Genomic DNA, 23,173 nt, shown 5'->3' on the forward strand with positions numbered 1-23,173 from the left:
CATCCTAATTCACCAACCAGGGATTGAACCGCCCCCCTGCAGTGGAAGCATGGAGTCTTAACCATGGGACCACCAGGGAAGTCCCCAGACATTTTTATTTTACATTATCTTTGGTTTCTTTTAAAGGAAAGTAATCCTACCTAAATAAGAAAATATATTAGATTGACAAGTAATATACCGTTTCCTCATTTCCCCATTCACAGGACTTGATAGCCATGAAGGTCCTCATCCTTGCCTGCTTGGTGGCTCTTGCCCTTGCAGGAGAGGTAAGTACAGAAAATATCTTGAAATAACTAAGAAATAGTACTATCTGCCTATTTGCAGAATGTAGTATTACCAACATTTTAAATGTATAAATAATGCAGAATCTCAGATTTTTTTTTGACTTCTAAGAAAAGCATTTACATTCACCCACTATCTCAACAGAATCCTATTGGACCACAAATCTGGGTCAAATGCTTCTACAGTATTGTGCCACCAGTCCCTAAAGGAAAAGCAAGCAGACCAATAAGCAGCAGACAAACAAGAAGAAACACACATAAGAACAAAAAATTGAGTAATGTTGCACAAATACAATTGCATGCATGTGCAATCTTGATAAATATATCTTATTCCAGTGATGAAATATACATATCTCTTACTCTAGGGAACTGGGCTGATTCCTACCTGTACATATTCAGCAGAGGATGCTACTCCGGAAGATGAATAGTCATAAACATACTCATAATCATAATAAAAAGTGTTCAATACAAATTAAAATAACTCCTTTTCTGTTACCCATAAAAAAGACTCTTCATTAAGGTAAAATTAAAATATACCAATAAAAAGGTACTAAATTTGAAAGCTGTAAAAGCAATTACAAGTCTCTCAAAAGACATATAACATTTTTTATTCCTCAGATTTGTGAAATAGCTCTCCATAAGGAAGGTAAAAATTAGGTAGGAAAAATGTTTAATAATGGGTTAGCTATGGGAACTAAAATGGTGTATTTTTTTCTCTATAGAAAGAAGAACCCAAAGTATCCGGTGAGGTAAGATATTTTTATTCAGAGAAAAATTTCCAACCATAAGGTAATAACACTTCCTGATGATCTAGTAGAAGACTCAGCTGATTGTTGATTTCTTTTTTCCTTTACAGACTGTGCAAAGCCTTTCAAGCAGCGAGGTAAGACAACGATCATTCGGAGGCAATTTCCCAAATTTAGAACAAAAAACTACTGTACTTTCTTTTTGTGTTAAATTAGGGCAGTTAAGCCAATGTAGCTATGTTCTGACAGGTAACTAATGTAAATTTCCACTGTATATGTTTAAAGACAGAATAAATGTCTAGAAGATTTAGTATTCTAGCAGTTTCTAAGTTTGCCTGCTACTTGAATTGTGTCACTGTGCCCTGCTTTTTTTTTTTTTTTTTTTTTTTTGATGAACTATACAGTCCTCTTTTCTATCTTGAACTCTCTATGTTAACCTCTTTCACTGTTTTGACATTTATTGAGCACTTTCTGTATCAGACTTTGACTGGGAGCTGTGGTACAAACTGGAAAGAGGGATGCACTTAGTAAAGAGTAGGCAGACATGCAAATGGACATATTTTGTTATTATAATAGCAATCTAGTAAATAAGAGGCAGTGAGAATTAGTGTAGTCCTAAATCTGCCTGGGGGAGTCATGTAGATATTAATGCTTGCACCACTCTTTTTGGGTCTGTTATCACCTGTTAGTTAAATGGTACATCAATATACTTTGTCTTTTTGCAAAGGTTATAAGATCCTTAGGGGAGGGTATGTATTTCTTACAATTCATTTGAAGCCTAAACATAACAAGGGAACTAAGAATGATTAACAAATGCATCAATGGTTATTATCATATATTTTCAATGGCTATTCTTCTAGATCTAGATGAGGGTATTAGAGATCATTTGTTGTCATAAGAAGGGAACAGGGTGATAGAGAGAAATTAGCTTCTGTTAAATGCCTCTTTTGGTATTATGCTCACTAATTTTCTTTTGTTTCTTGACTGCGTCATCTGTTCTTTTATACAACAGATTTATTCAGAAGAGTGTAACATAAAGTTTCAGCAATTAAAATAATGATATTATCAAACAATATGTCTGCATTAGCCTATTAAATGTCTTCATTTTCTGATGTATGTTGACAACTAAGAATTGTTCATTAAAACTAAACCTGATTTTATTTTCTTTTCCCCGAAGGAATCTGTTACGCACATCAACAAGGTAAAACCGTTATATTTAAATGTACATATTTTCAAAATTTCCTGTTTGATTTTTACAAATAATAACATTTCTTTATGTGTAATTATTTTTTAGCAGAAAGTTGAGAAGTTTAAACATGAGGAACAGCAGCAAACAGAGGTAATTTTTTCATGATTAGTATATTTTGAAAATTATAATGAAACATAATACATGCAAACATACTTATAATAATTATGTTCAGTCTAAAGAATGGTAATAATATAAACATCAGTGTAAGAAATTAAACTTTGAGAAGGTGAAAATATTTTTAAAGACTTAAACATGTTTTTTTTTAATTTTTAATTTTATTTTTAATTTATGGCTGTGTTGGGTCTTCGTTTCTGTGCGAGGGCTTTCTCTAGTTGTGGCAAGCGGGGGCCACTCTTCATCGCGGTGCGCGGGCCTCTCAGTATCGTGGCCTCTCTTGTTGCGGAGCACAGGCTCCAGACGCGCAGGCTCAGTAGTTGTGGCTCATGGGCCTAGTTGCTCTGCGAGCATGTGGGATCTTCCCAGACCAGGACTCGAACCCGTGTCCCCTGCATTGGCAGGCAGATTCTCAACCACTGCGCCACCAGGGAAGCCCAACTTAAGCACATTTTTAAACACATAATCAGCTTCCAGAATTTAGTATAAATACCTAAGAATAACTATTGATTTATTCATTTTACTAATAGTATACCTGTTTTCAATAAGTGCACATTGGTAGGAACATTTCTAGATAGGGGTCTGTGATCCCCTTATTCTCAAGATGGATATGGTGAGGAAAGAGAGGAGGGAAGCAGTGTGGCAAAAATCCTAATTTGATCATTTATCAGCTGTATAACCTTGGCTCCAAGTTTATCTGTACCTCAATTTCTTCACCTGTAAATTGAGAATATTCATAAAACCCCAGGATGGATGAGCTGGCACATAGTGAATATTCAATGATTTTACATTAGCATTCTGTAGCTTTTATGTTCCCATTTATGAATGCGTGGAGTTCCTAAAAGTATTTCCATTACGCAGATGAGAGAAGTGACATACAGAACAATTGAGTACACAGTTGTGTGGCAACATCACATAGTTATTAAATAGCACAGCTTGCTTAAAAATAAGGATTGGGAACAACATAAAATTCTGTAATTATATTACTTTTGTGGTAACATATTTATCTAATCGCTATATTTAAGCTTTCCTGTTTTACCAATGAAGTTAGATTGTCTGGAACTTACACCAAATATTTGCTAAATCGAAATGAATTTACAAATTGATGCCTCTTTAAAGACTCAAGATTACCACCTTCTACCAAGGGAAGTAGTGCTAGAAGTTTGCTGTTGTTAAGTAACTCCTTGAATTAAAAAAACAAAGTAAGACTTACTTTTCATTAAAACAAACAAAAATAAACCTTGGAGTTATCCCTTTAAGTCTTTTAAAAATAGATCTTCATTCATTATATGAAAACAATTTTGACTATTATCAACATTGTTGATAAGTCTGTACCCTCTGAAGACCAAAGTATATAGCTACAGCTCTGCAGGCAACTCAGGAAAAGGTGAAACAAGTCTTGAAATCTCCAAACATTGATTTCTTTTGGCTCTGTGGATTCATCTATGAAGGAAGTGGGTTAATGAGAAATCCCTTAGTGAGCATTTTACTCATTAATCTTCACAGGACCCCAAATAATTTCTTAACCAAAGTAAGTGAAAGATTTTCTTTCTCTCTTTTCACTGAATTATTGTTCAAAAAAGAGGAGGCTAATTCATCATGAATGACAATTATAACTGAATTACGGACGCAAAGATTATTTTTCCTTCTTTCCAGGATGAACGCCAGGATAAAATCCACCACTTTTCCCAGCCACAGCCTCTAGTCTATTCCTACACTGGGCCAATCCCTTCCCCTATCCTTCCACAAAACGTCCTGACTCTTGCTCAGCCCCCTGTGGTGGTGCCTTTCCCTCAGCCTGAAATAATGGAAATCCCCAAAGCTAAGGAGACTATCCTTCCTAAGCATAAAGAAATGCCCTTCCCTATATCTCCAGTAGAGCCCTTTATTGAAAGCCAGAGCCTGCCTCTCACTGATCTTGAAAATCTGCACCTTCCTCTGTCTCTGCTCCAGTCCTTGATGCACCAGCCTCCCCAGCCTCTTCCTCCTACCCCCATGTTTCCTCCTCAGCCCCTGCCATCCCTTTCTCAGCCCAAAGTCCTGCCTATTCCCCAGCAAGTGGTGCCCCACATCCAGAGACATATGCCCATCCAGGCCCTTCTGCTGTACCAGGAGCCTGTACATGGTCCTATCCGGGGGCTCTACCCTGTTATTGTAAGTCCAAATTTACTAATTGTGCTGTTTCACTTATGATGTTAGAGTAATTGAAAGCTCTAGAATAAAAGAAAAAATGAATAATGAATGGTTCCAAAATGCATATAGTTTAGATCAGTGGTTCTCAACACTAGCTACAAATAGAATAACCTGGAGAACTTCCCCCCCCACCCCCCACCAAATCTCAATGTCTAGGCTTACCCATGGAGATTCTGATATAATTGTTATTTCTATGTAGAAGAAACTGAATATTGGGAAGAAATAATTTCAGGGACTATGATTTAATTGGTCTGTTGATAATTTAGATAAAGAGGATTAAGGTGTACTAAAGCCAGAATTAAATTTGATAATCTCATTTGGTTGGGAATAACAAACCTAAGAAAGTTTGTTATTTTCTACAATTTTGAAGTTTTCCTTATGCACAATTATTTCCCCACATGCCTCATTTCACATCTTGTTTTTGATGTATGAGCATATGACGGCAAAATACTGAGGTTTTTATTTCAATACTCATGAAATTCTTAGGGAAAGTGTTCTTGCCAAAAGGTGAATTGTATATTTATTCATTTATTTTTTAATTTTTAAGGTCTAAGAGGATTTCAAAATTAATGCCCCCTCCTCACTTTTGGTAAGCTTTAGGAGTTTGGAGATAGAATGATCATTTTTATAGTTAATATCTTTTTACATTTCATTTTCCTGGATAAGCCCCAAATATTGGCAACTTCCATCAATATACCAACTTAATTATTAATTATCAATTTATTCTCAATGACTGACTATTATTTATGCACCTGAAATTTTGTATCTTTTATATTTCAAATAATTCAAAATTGTATGTATGTGCTGTTGACAGATTTGATTGTTTTTCTTTCAATTGCCTATATCCTTATGTTTGATTATCATCATTTTTAGGGAAAACTGAAAATAATTTCTTCTACTTTTATGTAAACATGTTAGAGCTTATTTTAAAGATCAACTGCATTCACATTTCCAACTTAGGCTTTATAAACTTCAATTAGTTATTAGTTAAAATTTATATATTGTCTTTTAATTCATGAGTAAAAATACAGTTTCTTAGTCCAGACATAAGGCTTAAAAAGGGAATAGAATATAGTTTTGAGATTCTTAAGATGCGAATCCTTTTGTGGTCATGACCCAGTAGACATAAAACAATTCCAAATGAGCTGATATTTGGTCCTAGAGGAACTTTTATATGCCTCCAAGATAGGGCACAACATGGTGCATTTGTAATAAAATTTCTCTTATGAATTAGTCCCACCAAAATTACAAATGGGGAGAGATGAAGAGTTATACCATATAACCAATTCTATATTTGTTCTCTATTCCACAGAATTGACTGCAACTGGAAATGTGGCAACTTTTCAATCCTTGCATCATGCTACCAAAATAATTTTTAAATGAGTCGACATGGAAAAAATGAAACTTTATTCCTTTATTTATTTTATGCTTTATATGACATTCATCTTAATTTGAATTTGACTCATAAACTCTATATTTTGAAAGGTTTAATTCAACAAAATTTCAACTTTAAGTGGGAAATACCATAAACATATCAAAAATATGTATAAAAATAGTTTCTGGAATTGTGTTTATTATTATTTCTTTAAGAATCTCTTTCCTAACCAGTCATTTCAATAAATTAATCCTTAGGCATATTTAAGCTTTCCTGTCTTTATTATAATTTTTCAGATGTAATTGGCCTCTTTATTTTTAACTTAAAGTTATCATTGGCATTAAAAATAGCCATGGAAAAATTGAAATTGAATAGAATGCTTTGAATTGAATACCAGAGGATATTAAAAGGTGGAGGAAAAGATAGGGTGATCATATGCTGCATATACTCTAGAAAGTCTTGGTTTATACCTATTATCTCAGTTGAACTATTACACTTGTGACTTTCACTCTCAGAAGTATCCAGCATTAGATAAATTTTATGGTCATAAATCAGGAATTTATGACCTAATTTATTTATGACCTAATAAATAGGAAAAAAAAGCTTCAAATGTGATATCTGAATCACAGCTCTATAACGTGGTAGCTAAGTGGTGCTGCATAAGTTAGCCTCTAAGAGGTTCCATTTCTACATCTATAAAATAGTCAATTTAAGGGGTTTTATTGAAGTTTTAATGTGAATAGTGCACTGCACGGTACATGATAGGTGTTCCTGGTTGCCCCATGTTCCTGACTTCACTTACACCAGAGCAGCAAGAGCCAGTATCACAATCAGAATGAGCTGAGTTATGTGATTTTAGCCATTAATGCAGAAGAGAGCAGACTTATGTGAAGCTCTGATATCCATTGTCTCTGTCTGTGGGGTAATTGTTTCATCATGATGAATTATCTGTCTACCAAATCCTACATTTTTATACACAATTCCATCCCCTTGAGTTTACACAGTGACTTGTCTAATTTCATCTTTCCTGCATCCTCAATGTTTTCCTCACCACAGGATCAAGTCCAAGCTGTACTTAAGCATAATATCTCCTATCTTTAAAGAAAAATTCCATCCTTGACAGTTCTTTAGGTTACTCTATGACAACTGTCATAAAAGAAGTATCCAAACTGCTGTGTCCATTTTTTCACTTGTTATTCTCTCATTAGCTTGCTCCAATCAAGATTTTATTCCTATGGAAACGACTTTCTTGAAGATTACCAATAACTTTTGTCTTACTAATCTGTGTTCATTTTACCCAACCTCTCAGTGCTATTTCGTAGAGTTGATCATTCCTTCTTTTTTGAAATATCACACTTCTTTTCGTTTGAAATCCTAAACCTGTTAAGCCCTTGGTTTCTCTCTTAACTCACTAGCCACTTGTTTGCAGTCTCCCTTTTGGCATTTTCTCCTTTTTCAAAACTTTAAGGGTTGGAGTACCCTAGAGGTTAGCCTTACTTTGGTTGATGTTGTTCAGTTCCAAGGCTTTAAGTTCATTCATGAGCTCAGAGCTTCCACACGTATGTCTCCAAACTTACTTCTTTTCTGAACCCCAAACTCACTTACTCAACTGCATTCTTTGCCTCCACATCTGAGTACCTAATTAATATCCCAAATGTGATATGGCCAAGCATAAATTTTTGTGTGAATCCAGTCCCCAACTTGCTCAAAATTTAATTGGGCATATTTCAATAAGAAAGGCAACTGATGTAATAGTATGTAGGCAATAGACCTGAATAGGCACTTCACCAAAAGAGGTTATCTTAATGGTCAATAAATATATGAAAAAGTGCTCAACATCATTAGTCCTCGGAAAAAAATGCAAATTAAAGATACTGAATAATATAATGACACGACCACCAGAATGACTGAAATGAAAAGAATTGGTAATACCAAGTGTTTGCAAAAAAAGAGCAAACAAAAGGAATGAAAAGCAAAGCTAAAATAAATGTTAACTGGTACAAGCAACTTGGAAACCTGCATTAGTCTTTGTTGAAGATAAACATCTGCTTATCTTATGACTAGCAGTTTCACTCTTAGGTATATAACCAAAAGAAATATATATATATATATATAAAATATATATTTATATATGTTTGCTCTAAAGACATTTATACATATATATATACACACATATATGCTCTAAAACATTTAACCAATATTTTTAGCAACGTTATTATTAATATCCCAAACTAAAATCAGCATAAGTGTGAATTAACAGTATTTTGTATAAATAAATTGTGGTATACAATGCAAAGGGATATTATACTGTAATTAACATGAATGAGTTACTGTCACACAGAACAACGTGGATGAATTTTATATAAATAGCACTGAATGACAGTAACTAGACACAAAATATAGTGGAATGTACAACCCCATAAATAGAATCTATTAGAATCTATGAGCAATTAATATCTGATGAGATAAACTAGACTATTGGTTATCTGAGGGAAGGTAGAACTTGATAGGGAATGTGAGAAAGTGCTCTCAGGTATTAGTGATATTCTTTCCCTTAGCCTGGAAGATGAGTACTCTGTGGTAATTCATTTAGATGTGGGCACTCAGTGCATACCCTACCTTCTTCCTTTTCCTTATGGTTGGGGCCTCACCAATGCAGAATCACTTCTTTGCTTTTGGACTTGAATGTAATTACATACTAGGGCATAAAACCCGGTTTCCTCAGAAGCTGTGGAATAGTTGGCTAATGCTACTGTGAAATGCATAGTTTTAGTCCCCACTGGGCTGAAATTTTTAAAATGAGAGGCAGGAGGTAAGAGAGAACTTGCAGATTAATTCTCCCTTCTTTATTCTCTGTATATTATTCAGAGGTGGTCATTACACAATAATCACCTTCCATTTTTTTTTTTTTTAAGGATTTTATGAGATAATCTATGTTTTGTGTTTTTTTTAATTTTTATTTATTTATTTATTTACTTATGGCTGTGTTGGGTCTTCGTTTCTGTGCGAGGGCTTTCTCTAGTTGCGGCAAGTGGGGGCCACTCTTCATCGCGGTGCGCGGGCCTCTCACTATCGCAGCCTCTCTTGTTGCGGAGCACAGGCTACAGAGGCGCAGGCTCAGCAATTGTGGCTCACGGGCCCAGTCGCTCCACGGCATGTGGGATCCTCCCAGACCAGGGCTCGAACCCGTGTCCCCTGCATTGGCAGGCAGATTCTCAACCACTGCACCACCAGGGAAGCCCTCACCTTCCATTTTTGATAGCTAAAACAATTCAGAGGACCCAAACAGTTAATATTAACAGAACAGCTTTATTACAGGCGGAAGATAGAGTACAACAGGAGAAGGGTATGCACTGAAATCTAATGAGCAAACTTTATTTATCCTTCCACTGCTTGGTACCAAAAGATATGTTTCATATTCACATGTTAAACCATAATCGAGGGTGTGCAAAACACCTCAATACCAGGAAGCTCAAAAATATTTGTTGTGAGGATCTCTTACAATAAGCTAGTCATGCAGGCATATTCTAGCTACATGACTAGTCTTAACCATTGAAAGCCAAACCCCAATTTGCTCCTCCACTCCTAGATTCCACTGAAATCTGGTGCAAACCATATTCAACTATTACTAAACAATGTTGACAGGCTGATATATCCTGCTGGAAGCAACTCACAGACATATGGTTACAGAATATCATTTACTTTCAGTTATTAAATATCATAGTGTTGGTCAAGGGTCAGTAACTCTGGAGACAAGCATACAGTCAATCCAGACCACCTGAGATTAACCCATGGTATGCACAGCCTTTCTGGAAAAATCTTATGTGCTGATAAAGCACACCTGCTGATTATCCTTCAACTTGTAGTGAAGTTGTTCTTGCATTGCTTTCATCTTTCCTTACCTCCATTTACATAAGGTACAGGCATATACATAATTTATAATTGCTTCCAAACAAATTTCAGTAAAGAGTCAATCTAAATAGAAGCTGAAGTTGTAGACATTTATAAATATTTATTATATAAACACAAAATGAATAAACATAAAATATTGTAACAAAGTTGATATTGAATTTAAAGAAATACTTTAACATGACAGAATGTATTTTCTATTTAATAACTACCAGTTAGATTGAAGAAATGCCTGAGTCTTTGAGAGAACCAATATGAAAACTGATCTAACTATACTACAAAAATATTGAATTTTCTGTATCAGTGACTATAGTGCGTGGAACTTTTCCCCCTCAAGAGTTATGTTCAAGTCCTAAGCCCTGGTACCTGTGAATGTGACCTTATTTGGAAATAGGGTGTTTGTAGGTGTAATCAAGTTAAGATAAGGTCATACTGGATTAGAGTGGGAACTAAATCCAATGACTGTGGTTCTTATAAGAAAAGGGAAACTTGGACAGAGACATACACAGACATACACAGAGGAAAGTTAGCCATGTGAAGGCAGAAGCAGAAAATGGAGTGATATAATTATAAGATACAACCGCAAATTATGGATGCCAAGAATTCTTGGCAACCACCAGAAGCTCCGAAGAGACAAGGAAGGATCTCTAGAGCCTTCAGAGGAAAGATGGCCCTAACCAATACATTGATTTCAGTCTTCTAGCCTCCAGACTTTGAGAAAATAAATTTCTGTTGTTTTAAGCTACCCAGTTTATGTTTTTGAGTTATAGCAATCTTAGAAAACAAATACAATGAAATGTACAAAATTTGGTTACATTTTGTTCAAAAATCAGTTGAAAATCTTTGATCAAATTAGTTAACAAGTAGAGAAACAAAAAAGTTCTGCCTTACTAAAATTATTAAGAGCAAAGCTTGCAAATGGGAAGACATTGAAATTTATTCCCCATGGAAGAAATTTTTTAAAAATAATGAAAACTCAAATAACGTACAAAATTTAATTTTGAACTTCTACAATTGCAATTTGGTATATCTTAAAATGTAGCTAGAATATTTTAATTGCTTTTGGATGGAGAAGTGACTATATGTTCCAAGCCAAGAGTATCATGATACCACAATCCCTCGTCTCCAATGGGAGAGGTCCTTGAACCTAACAGAGGAAATGAACATTCCTCTATTGATGCATGGACACTCAGAGAAACTGCAGTATAATCACTTCCTCTAGGATTATAGGACCTGACTGATCATAAACCCCTGAGATGTGAGCTATCCACATCTACAAAATAAGTCAGTCCATGGAAGAATCATGGCGAAGTTTGAACAAAAGTGTTAATGACTACCTTCAAGTTCCTAAATCCCAGTGTACTCTACTCTTGCAATTTTTATTTGCATGAATTAATAAATTCCTTTCTTCTTTGCATTATTTTGAGATAAGATTTATTTATGTCACTTGGAACCATAGGATTCCTGACAGAAGAGAACCAAGTTTCTGTACCTCATGGTTCTATGTTAGTGGATCTTTCACCACTTATGACCATAAAGCTTATATTTTTGAAAAAAAAAATCCAAGATGGAGTTTTTGAATTATAAATTTAATGTTTTAGTTCAGGATTTCATAACAAAACACCACAGACTGAATGGCTTAAACAAAAAATATTTATTTTTCACAGTTCCAAATGTTGGAGTCCAAAATCAAGGTGCCAGCAGATCTTGTCTGATGAAGGTTCCCTTCCTGGCTTGCAGACGGCTGTATCCTCATACGAGAGAGTGAAAGATCGTCTCTCTCATATCTTTTCTTATAAGGGCACTAATCCCACTCATAGACATTCCACTTTCATGACCTAATTGCCTCCAAAGATGCCGCCTCCAAATGCCATCACATTGGGGATTAGGGCTTCAATATATGAATTTGGGGGAGCACAAACATTTAATCTATAGTGATTAAAATGACCTGAATTTTCAAACTGAGTAGGTCTTGTGAAATTTAGGACAGTAGGATCCCAACTACTGAAAGTGAAATATATTGGAAGATATGGAAAATTTAGAGAACCTCCAGATCCCAAATGCTCCTGAAAGTCTCACTGTGCCTCTTTTTCATGATGAAATCATGATTTCTTTGTTTACTGTAGCTAATCGTTACCTTAATTTCCCACTTCTCTCTTTTGCTTCACTATAACAAGGATTCAACCTTGATATAAACTGGAAGTTCCCAATATTCGGTCACACTTGACCTGTGTACTCCTGCATGGCAACAATGTATTGGAAGGAGTAGCAGAAGAGGAATGCATACATTCTTCAGTTCACTGTCAGCACCATTTTTTCACAACCATTTCTTTTACTCGTGTTATTTGTCAAGCTCTAGAAGGCAGTTTGGTAACCATAATCAAAATGGAAACATTTAAACATCTGTAAATAGATATGCTTAGTTCAAATGGCCCATCACTTCCCTGTGTCTATAGACAAAGCATAAATGACTCTCCTTTAAATTTTCCATGAAGAATAAACTTTTATAAAAATATTTTCTGCCTAACGACAGTTGACTGAAAACTCGAGAGGGAGGTGCAAAGTAATTGAAATTGTATTTCCAACCTCAGGGGAAATGGAAGGAGACTAGTGTCACCAAATCAAGTGATAACTGGTAAACTCCGAAGCAAAGTGATAATTTAAAATTTCAGAGATATAGTGAATGGGGTAATGATTCCATGAGAAATGGTCAAACCAGAAGTGATCTCTGTGTGAGGCTCATTATTATATCCTTAGGAAAATTAATGGCTGTCTTATCACATTGGTTTTTGATATATAAATACAAAAATATTCTGGTGAACAGAATTTGTCTGCTAAACAGAACTCTGGCTCAAGCTACTATTAGAGAGAGTGATGACCACCTGCTATTTACAAATAAGAATCAGTTTACGGATCTATATCCCTGGAATGAAGGGAACGTCAAAATTCTACAGGAAAGATCATACTATAACATCATATTTCCAACCCTGGTACTTACCTTCAGACTATGAATTTTGGGCATTTACCTGGATAACAGGTACTATCTGATCTTCTTACGGACTCTGGGATCCATGCTCTGTCTTACCACTCATTACTTGGAATGGAGACTGTCCTGATAATCTTTGTTTCGTGTTGAGATTTCTTTGAGTCAAGCAATAATTTGTGTTGCCACTCAAGTTTTTCTCCTTTCAAGCCTAGTGATAGTCTAAACCATTTATGATAAGTCCTCAGTTCAGAGTGTGCAATTTGACTGGATATACTTAGCAACTGGTCTAATCCCCATATTACCTCCCTGATATATGGAGTAAGGAGGTCAAAAAATACCAATAGAAACCATTGTTTTGTCTCTTTCTATAAGAAAATAATAATTTTGCATCTCTGTGAGAATTACAACTGTTAATCACTAAAAGATGCAAAGACTAAAAGATAGTGAATTACATCATTATTCTACTTCCTCACTTGGCCTTTGAAATAGCTTCTTGGAGAATAACAACAGATTATTTCAAATTTAATGAGGTTATGACACCTAATACAGGTGGTATTTCAATGTGGTACACATCAGATAAATTCCTGATACTTATTTTACAGCTAGTAAATGCATTTTTCTCCATTCTGACTTAAAAACTAAAGAAAAAGAAGAAAATACAAGTAACAGTTTGCTTTCATCTTAAAAACAGAACTTTCTTTTGCATAGGACAGTTTTTAAGGACAAGTCTACTCTAGTCTTGCGTCACAGTTTAGACTACAGAAAACGTGACTGTTTTATTGCACTACAGTTCTTCGTGCATTCATTAAATAGATGGCTTTATTCCTGCAGGATTCACAACACATGAAGCTGTGTTTTGTTGATTCCTTGGGAACTGACATGATGATAGAAGCTGGGAGATACATTTTATGAAGACATAGGGATCTGTATGTTCCATTAATTTCCTGCAGGTCCAGTAGTCTGAGTATGTTGACAAACCTTCTCTAGATTGAATAACAAGTTGTTTCACCTTGTACTTCTTAACACAGAGAAGGCAAGAGACCCAATGTTAAATGGCTTTTTAAAAAATTTTCAAGGCAAGAAATACATGTTTGGATGTTGTGTCTATGTATATACTTAATTAGTAAGAAACAGAACCACTGATAGCTATCTAGATTGTCTAAGCTGTGGTACAAGAGACCTTGTTACCTGTGTTTTGTGATCTGGGGGATACAAGGTTCTTAAAGAGTCATGACAGATGGGGTTGGTTGGGAAGCCTGGAATAAACGCTGGAAAGTAAATTTCACCTGGGTATTTGAAGATATCAGAGTAAGCAACCATTGTCATTTTGAGAAATAACTCCTCATTGGAGTTTTGGAGGACACTAAACAGCCCACCATGAATACTCTGTTACTGTGTGTCCTGTGCTAACTTTTTAAATCGTTGTTATCTAATCTACCTAGTTATAAACCCAAGTATAATCAAATGAATTGGGCCCAAACAAGTTCTGATGGCATAAGTAAACAGCATAACTAGGTTGTTCAAATTCCTAATGCACCCACAACTGCCACACTGCTGTTCTTCTCTGTAGCCACACCTGTGTTCTCATAGAAAATATTCTATAAACAGCTGAGTTCAAATGAAAGATCTTAGACCCAGTTTATAATCTACCAGCGTCAGCTAGAAGTGAACACTTAAATTTTTTTCATTAAAATGTGATTGAAAGTGTCATAAAAATGTAGTGGAAACAAAATGTTATATACATAAAGACACAGGATTGTGTAAATTCTGATGAATGGATTAATGACAAAAAATAGGAATGGTGCCTTAAAATGTAATTTATTGAAAAGAAGAAAGAAAAAATCTCAGTCACTGCACACAATTATTTGAAATGATGGCACTTACAGGAGAAGTGATTCAAAGGCTTTTTAAACAAATTTTCCATACAGAAATTTAGTAAAGACTTTAATTCCCTCTGACTCAGTGGCTTTCATACTGGCATGATACCGCTGGAATTTAGACAATAAACTGTTAGGACAATTTCACTTAAGGATGATATGCTATCTAATATACAGTAGAGAACTCAAGAAGAGAATGCCTTCAATTTGGGACTGTCCTATTCTAAAATAGCAGTCAAAGCCTTTGGATAGAATGGTTTTACATGATAGATGAAAGAAATTTAGAGCATGGAATTTTCAGTCCCATCTGTAAATAGAAAAAGAAATATGTGGTTAGTTATGTTACATGTTTTGAAGGGAAGAGGCACTGTTATGATATGATACATTTTAATAGTTGTTTTTTCTTCATCTTAAGGTGAAGCTCACAAAGTTATCTGTGCTTTCCTGTTACTGACGTACATAACCATTGCTCCTGATTTTTAAGTTTTACAGACAATTTATTACTAGGTAGCATTTTCCTTTGCAGTAACAGAAAATATGGCAAGGTAATTCAAAGAAAAAGCTTCCACATACATCAGACTTTTATCATTTTCCTTATTTTGATCTGTTGTAAGGGAAGTTTCCACCACTGGAAAGGGAAAACACACACACACACACACACACACACACGCACATGCACACACACACATACACACAATTAGAAACTCCAATATACTGGATTAAAGTAATTAAAACAAATTTGGAGACATTTAAGTCTGTTTTCTTTGACAGACAAACACTTGGTTTTACTATGGGACTTGCTAAGGATTTCTACTGCAGTGATCATAAAGAATAAGATTCCACTGTTGGGTTCACCAGAGTCTCAAAGTCACATTTTGATGGAAAATTAGTAACATCAACACTCCTATACTTGTATAGGAGTTTCAATGTAATAAATTATATTAATTAACTTAGCTAATTTTTATTGTTATTTAAATTTATTATTCTTATGAAACAAAAATTTGCAAATGTCCAAGACAATTTAATTATTTTCTAAGTGCTAATGTGTCTGCATGCAGCTAGACTACAGGAAAAAAAACAGCTTTGCAGAATACAGTCATATCTTTGTACTGAGTTCTCATATGAAAAGAGGATTAATGGTTAGACAAGTAATTTCCAACTTACCAAAGACCATAATTGTGGAGCTCCTGAGAATTCACTTGATTCTTCTGAAGGAACAAAAATTGTTAAAATCATGTGATGCAGGTAGTTGGCAATAAAATTTTTCTAAATCAAAAAATGACCACTACTTATTTTCCCAGCAGTATGCTTAACAGATTATTATATTTAATCACCTTCAGAGTTATAAAAACAAGCATCATTATATTATTTCAAGTAACCAGAAAAGATTACAATTTGAATTTAGGACTTCTGGATGCCAAAATCTGTGCTTTATTCCCCACACTGCTTTCTAATGTATATCATGGGTATAATCAAAAGAAAGGCATTTAAAGATTAGTAAAAGTGCAAGGAGGATAAAGTTGAATTATTGTATTTTTATTTTGGAGAGAAGTTTTTTCCCATCTTCATCAGAATGAATTTCACTTATAGAATAGATAGCACTGTTCCACATATTCCTGAGTAATGGATTAACATTAGCCATATACCTAAAAGTATCGCCAATTTTCCATTTCAGAAATTTCTAGTATGGGGCACTAAGCATGATGTGTCATGTTTATTCTAAATCTGTTTTTATGGTATGCTCTGTAAGCAATTTTCTTTTATTTCCTTTGATAGAACATCAGCATGCAGTAATTTAAATGAACTTACCACCACTGTGGCATAATTGTTCTTCCACCGTTCTCAGAGACAATGGGTTTAGGGATGTCGGAGGATGATGGAGAAGCAATATATTGTGTGACTTGTGGAGGATAATAATACCAGGCAGCATAGGGATGGGCATCAAGCTGATAGAATTGTTGGAAAGGCTAGAGAGAAAGACCATAGAAAAAGCAACAGTGTATGAGAAATTGCTGTTTTGAATCTCTGAAAATGAATCATTGTATTCATCTCAGACATGGCTATTAGCATCACAGGAGATGTTTACACTGTGAGAAAAGAGGAGAAATCACACTGCTCCCTATGGGGGACCATGGTAAAAGAACTTTTGGAAAGGGCTTTTTTAGGGTACCTGAGGGGCAATGAATAAATCACTTCTTCAAGGTCAATATTCAGTGTTGAACTCTAAGAACCTGCATTACTAACACAGGTCCATTTACCAGAGTCCAGAGGAAAGTAGTAGTACGAATTTAATTATTATATAATTTATAAACTTATGGGCATTTGGACTGGAAAGGATAATTTTTACCATTTAATTCTATAGTTTAATTTTCCATGAAGGACTGAGCTCAAAGAAAGGGAAGAGCCTCCCACCCAGGGTCAATACAGGTCTTTCAGAAATGCCAGGAATAAAGAGGAAAGAATTCTCCAATTCCTAGCTCAGTGCCCCTTCATAACCATAAGGTTTTGGTGCCAAAACATTATTTTCCTTTCTGAAATTTTGGAATAGGTGCGTCTGTTAATCTATCATGAGATTTTACTTTCTTCTATGTATTAATGTAATTCTCTATATATTCAGGTGGAAAATATGTGTTTTTCAATGGAATTAGAAAAACCAAAGAAAGCATTTCAAATTTTGCTGTGGTTACCTATGTAAAGATTATAATAAATAATAATATCTGATACTTTCTATTTATTAAATCATTTATATATAAAAAAATATATATTTACCTCAAGGTAGAAGTAGGCCGGTTCCTTAACAGAGAGAGAGGTAAAAATAATTTTGTGATTTAAATCCAGTTAAATACCATAATGGACTAAAATATTACTACCAAATACTTTCATAAAGATTATAATTATCACCCTCTTTTTTTTTTTTAATTACATGGAAAGGTGAAGATAGTGTACTCCTTAGAGCTCAAATGAAGTGAGTAGTTGCCTTTTCTTTCCTCTTACTTTGGCCCATGAGTGATGAGAGAATTTCGGAAGAAATTTGAGAGTAAAATCTGACACACAGTGGGGAATCATTATCATAAAATTGATTGATGACTACTATGTTTTGAATCTTGAGGAAAGTTTTTAATCCATAATCACATTCATACGGAGAAAACTCCGTGGTTTTCTTTGCATGCTTTATTTTTTCACTTAGCATGCCATATATATGTTGAACCATCAATGGACCAAAGCAACTGAACTGAATGCACAGTTACTACCTGTAAAAGTGAAGACACAAAAGAACACTGCAAAAATCAGGATATGGGAGTTTGGGGAGGAAATAAATTGATAGATCCATACTAATTTCACAAATAAAAAAGCAATGCTCCAAGAGAATAGCACAATTTACTCAAGGTCATATGATTAGAAGGTATCAGATCTAAGATTGAAAACTCAAGTTATTTTCACTACACAGTACTATAGATTAATAAAAAGTCAAATTTTAACAACACGAAGAGTTGGTTGAGGTTGTTCTGACTTAAAAGTTGACCTGAAGCTATCTTCACTCAGGGATGGCCATAGAATCATTTTTTCATTTTCCATTGGCAACTTAGATCCGGTCTTCCATAGCAATGTTAGAACCAGCACTGGAGTGTCCAACACTCATCAACAACTAAGCAATACTAGCATAGCACTAGTTCATGATGCAACTAGTACAATAATTTCCAAAAAACAGACTGTCAATAGACAGTTTGGGGCAGTATTATAAAACACAGACACGCACACACACACACACACACACACTTACCTGATTCACTACTCTCATAGGCTCTCTCTGGAAAGAAAAAGAGAATCAGGGTTAACTTTTAAGGCTGAATAAAACCAAAGATGTAAGAAGCAAACTTTTTGAAATGCTTTTCATGTTAGAGATCTGGGAACTCACCCTAATAATTTTGCCAATTGCATTACCTAGATACAATTTTTTCTAAGACATATAAAACATCCTCAACAATCCTCTTAAGATTCATTGAATGACAAGTAGTGATTGAAGGGCTCCATGATTGGAATTGGCATAGCTGTTGATAGGAATCAGAATTGTAATAACAGCGCATATTTCACAGAAACTGGCTGTGGCCTTAAAAACAAAATCAGAAGCCCCAGGAGCACTATGGAATCAATGGAATGTAGGGCAGGGGAAGAAATGGTTTCTGTTATGTTTTATGGATAAACTCATGCCACAGATGAGAGAGAAAACAGAGGACTGGAAAGTTTTTTTGACAGAGACATTTAATATCTCTCCAGATGGTTTCTTCAAAAGGTGTCAACTAGTAAATCTCCAATATGGCTTGCTTAAAAGAGCATAATTGTAAGTGAGTGTGAGTTTCCTAAATGTAAATTGAATTCGGGAATCAAAGCGTGGACATAAAGATATAAAATTAAGGACTATCTTGAGAGAAATTAATGTAACCATGGAAATTAACACTTCATAGTGTTTAGAATTATAAATGTGCTGCCCATATCAGGTGAGACAGACAGAACAGACAGCTCCCATTCCAAAGAAGAGTGACAAGTAGTTCTTCTCTCTCAGATTGATTAATATAAATTATTTCAGAAAGTTGGGAGTGAGAAATAACTGCCTGAGAAGAAAAAATTATCTTCAAAAGTGTGAGGCTATTTAAAAACAAACATATTTAAGCTTCACAATATATTATCATTGTGTAATTTATTAAGCAAAATATTACCAGTTGGGCATGGTCTTCCTCATTTGCTCTGTGAAGTTGTTCCTATGTAGAAGGAAATATGTTCCAAATTACTTAGACATCTTCTGGTACAACACATTCATTTTACAATATACAATGAAATTTAGGGTAAGCTGTATTCTATGTCAAAACTATGAAAAATAGCAATACACTTTTTATTTTCTAACTTTAGAAAAATTATTCAACTAAAGTCCAGACTTACCATAGTTTGGAAGAATAAAGAATCTATAAGGTTCATACCCGGGGGGAAAATAATAACTCACCAATTCCCTAGGACTACATATTTTCTGTTCATGACTATTAATCACTTGTTTAAATTTTATCTTTGGTAAATTATAAATAAAATATTACCAGATATGGGTGGTAGAAAATTTTCTCTCTTAGAATATATTTCTGTTAAAAAAAAGAAAGAGGATCACATATTATAAAAGCATAACATGTGAAGAAAATACTAAAATATTCTAGATTTAATAAATAATCTTACATGATCATGAATAGCTTCCTAAGAGAGAGAGAACATTTTGTTTTAGTATATTGATTTTATTCATGTATGAATAGCAGACATATACTAGGTACCTTCATTCACTTAGGGTCTATGCTAAATACTGGGGACCAACTATGAAATGCGATGAACACTATGAGCAAGACCCATGTAGTTCTAATACTTGTGGAGGTTACAGCTTAGTCATATCATAACTAAGATACTAAAATATATTATTCAGGTAATTTCTTAGATCAGTAATGATGCATTCCAGTGGGGTATTGATATATTTAAATTTATTTGGACTATAAACACAAGCAACTTGGAAACTGAAACAAGAGTAACAGTTGAGGTCCAAATTAAATTCATTACTGACTTCCTTCTCCTTACATTTGTAACAGAAGAAAATGTGAAAATGTAATTTTGCTACATTAAGATAAGCCCTTTTCCCTAAAGTCCTAATTAAGTCAAGTTTATTTGCTATATAAGTAAAAGAAAAAATGTTGGCCTCCCAAGTGAAAGACTATGATACTCAAAAAGATCGAAACTAAATAGTGAGGGAGGGTTGTGCTAATTGATATGCTTTTTGATCTATCCATACTAACAGCAGATAGTTTATGACGTCATAGTTCAAATGCACATCCTGATGAAAGACCTTCGTAATGTTGTCAGAAGTCTCATGAGCACAGCAAATTTTATAGAAACTGGGGAGTGGGGGCAGGAGAAGGGGAAATGAACATTTTATTGCACTTGCTACAAGCTAGACTCAGGGATAGCTGAGTAGTAGATTGCTCATTCAATATTCAAAATAACACCAGGAAGTGAGAATAACTGCATTTCCATTTCACACATAAGGAACCAGGTCCAGAGACAATTAGATCAATCAACTTGCCAGCTCTTCCTTAGAGAATTTTGACAAAAGCAATTTGAATGTTTAGGATTCCTGATTCCTTCTCCAGAGACTACACTGTTTCCTTAAATGGAAAGTTTATTTGGCATATCTGTGCTTTCACAAGGAGGCATATCTATGGAATGACCATCCAGAGCTGAATTTGGGAAAATAAACAGAATAAATTCCTGAATATAATGCATCATCTGGGAGGCTCTAAGAGGATTTGATGTAGAATTTAGTCAAAGTAAATTTCTCCCTGGTTAACAATTATGGATATGATATACAACATTAGTTTTGGCATAAATAGAAAGAAATAGCTGTGACAGTAAATACATAGGCAATCATATGGATCATTTGTCAATTATTATTAATGTCAAGGCTAGAATAAATAATTTCTTGAAAAAAACTATATATTTAGAAGTGGACCCAATTTAAAATTTAATTATTTTAATTCTGCAGAATATTATTTTGTATTATTATAATAAAATATCACTAGCTGATGTAGGTTGTTTTTGTTCAGTCTGAGAAGCTGTTCCTATTCAAAAATAAAAAATATTGTCGATTTTGTGGATACCATTCAGTCCACTTCCATCATTTTCAAGTAATAAAGGTAGAATCCTAAAGTGCCCTTTCCCAGGAGTGAAGAATGAGGAACTAGTAATCCTACTTTAGTGTTATTTCTACCACAGAGAATTTGGACTAATCCAATTATTCTTTCTTTAAACCATTAGAAAAATTATTTTCTTAACTTATTTTTAACTTAAAATAAATTATAATGCAGTCAGATATAAATGAGTATTTAGGCAATTTCACTTACAGTGTGTCATGTCAGAATTGCTAAAAAAATTGAAAGTGGCTTTTGCTTTCTGGTTTTTGCAAAGTAAGTCAGAATATTAGATGAAGTGGGAAAAAATGATGATGTTTCTGATACGAGCCACATTTACTGAGTGCTTACTTTGTGCTATGTCTTGCTTGTATTAATTGCTTTACATGATTAAATATTTATTATTGTGTTGTCATTTTAGAATTTAGATTATAGACTTATAGCAGACAAACTGTCTAACATCACATGCTGGTAAAAGGTAGAGCTTAGAGTCAAACTCAAGTCTGGCCAAATCTATACAGTGCCATTCCAATACTATGCTATTCAGATCCGAAAGTAGACTATAACACACAAATATTCAAATGAAAGCATGAAATAAACACCTAGGGTAAAAAAGTTGTTACTTTTATTTTCAGAAGGGATCAGTAAACATCTAGAGTCTGTTAGACTACTTACTGTGTATTAAAGTTTAGCAGATATTAAAAAGGAGGAATAATTTATCAATATAAGATTCTTACTCATTCCTTGGTACATTTGCCTTTGATAAACTTTTAATAAAATTTTACCAGATCACGTTCGGAGGGCACATCTTCCCCTTGAATGTGCTTCTGCTAAAAAAAAAAAAAAAAGTTTAAGTAAATTTTAACATATCCCAGAAAATGTTAATATATTTTAAATTTAATAAATATATCTCACCTCATTGCTACTGGGAACAACTTCCTTAAAAAATAAACACATGCATTGTTAGTTTTATGACTAATTTACATTCAAGGTAAGAATACCAATTAATCAGACACTCCATTGCTTAACTGTGGTAAACTGATTTTAGCCACAAATTCCTGGGTAACTTAGACAAGATAAATAATTCAAGGTACATGTTGTCTTCAAGGTTCTCTTTTCTCTTCTCACCGCTTTCACCAGGGAAGTTATTCAGAATGTTGGAGGTGGATGTAAAATATTCACTTTTATCGAACTCACAGAAACTCCACATAATGGGGTTGGGTTTATTTTGTAACTTGGACTAAGGTCTTCTTACAAAGTGAAAGGAAGGACCTCATCACCCTGTATGCCTGCTCTTTTTCTCCTCTAGGTTAACAAAGAGCAAAGGACTCCAGTGTCTGATTAACCTAGAATTGATTGATTTCTACAAAGGATATATCATGTTTATATCATTGATTTAGAAGCATAGCTATTATTGTAATTTTTAACAAGATTTAGGTCTACCAAAATCTGCAAAGGTCAAAACATATTAGAAAAAAAAAAGTTTGGGCACCAAAGATATGCAGATAGTATTGTTTGCCCAGAAAGAATTCTGTAATTTTGTCTCTGACAAATATTTGCTTCCTTACATTTGTTGGGTTGATAGCCTTGTATGTTAAAATTAAGATAGAGCTGTATACATAGTATATGTTGCACAAGTGTACTCTCTTGTACAATGAGACCTTAGGGGACAGGTAACCTTCATGGTACAACAAGCTTTCATAAACATTTTCTAATTGGGATACTGAATTAAC

The 23,173-nt window shown here is 34.3% G+C and overlaps 1 protein-coding gene across 1 annotated transcript; it reads left to right on the plus strand.

Moving 5' to 3' along the window:
* The first annotated feature begins 212 nt into the window (after positions 1-212).
* On the plus strand, positions 213-5,977 carry CSN2 (casein beta). Its single transcript, XM_059924064.1, has 7 exons — positions 213-266; positions 1,004-1,030; positions 1,138-1,164; positions 2,205-2,228; positions 2,322-2,366; positions 4,047-4,544; positions 5,896-5,977. The coding sequence occupies exons 1-7, from the start codon at positions 216-218 to the stop codon at positions 5,899-5,901; spliced, it is 678 nt and encodes a 225-aa protein (XP_059780047.1). The 5' UTR covers positions 213-215; the 3' UTR covers positions 5,902-5,977.
* Positions 5,978-23,173: the final 17,196 nt, after the last annotated feature.

This window comes from Balaenoptera ricei, chromosome 5 (genome assembly GCF_028023285.1).
Source record: "Balaenoptera ricei isolate mBalRic1 chromosome 5, mBalRic1.hap2, whole genome shotgun sequence".
Taxonomy (NCBI): Eukaryota; Metazoa; Chordata; class Mammalia; order Artiodactyla; family Balaenopteridae; genus Balaenoptera; species Balaenoptera ricei.

Coding starts and splice junctions, on each gene's coding strand:
- CSN2 (XM_059924064.1), top strand. CDS start 216: ATGAAGGTCCTCATCCTTGCCTGCTTGGTGGCTCTTGCCCTTGCAGGA. Junction 1,031..1,137: donor AACCCAAAGTATCCGGTGAG/GTAAGATATTTT, acceptor TTTCCTTTACAG/ACTGTGCAAAGCCTTTCAAG. Junction 1,165..2,204: donor AAAGCCTTTCAAGCAGCGAG/GTAAGACAACGA, acceptor TTTTCCCCGAAG/GAATCTGTTACGCACATCAA.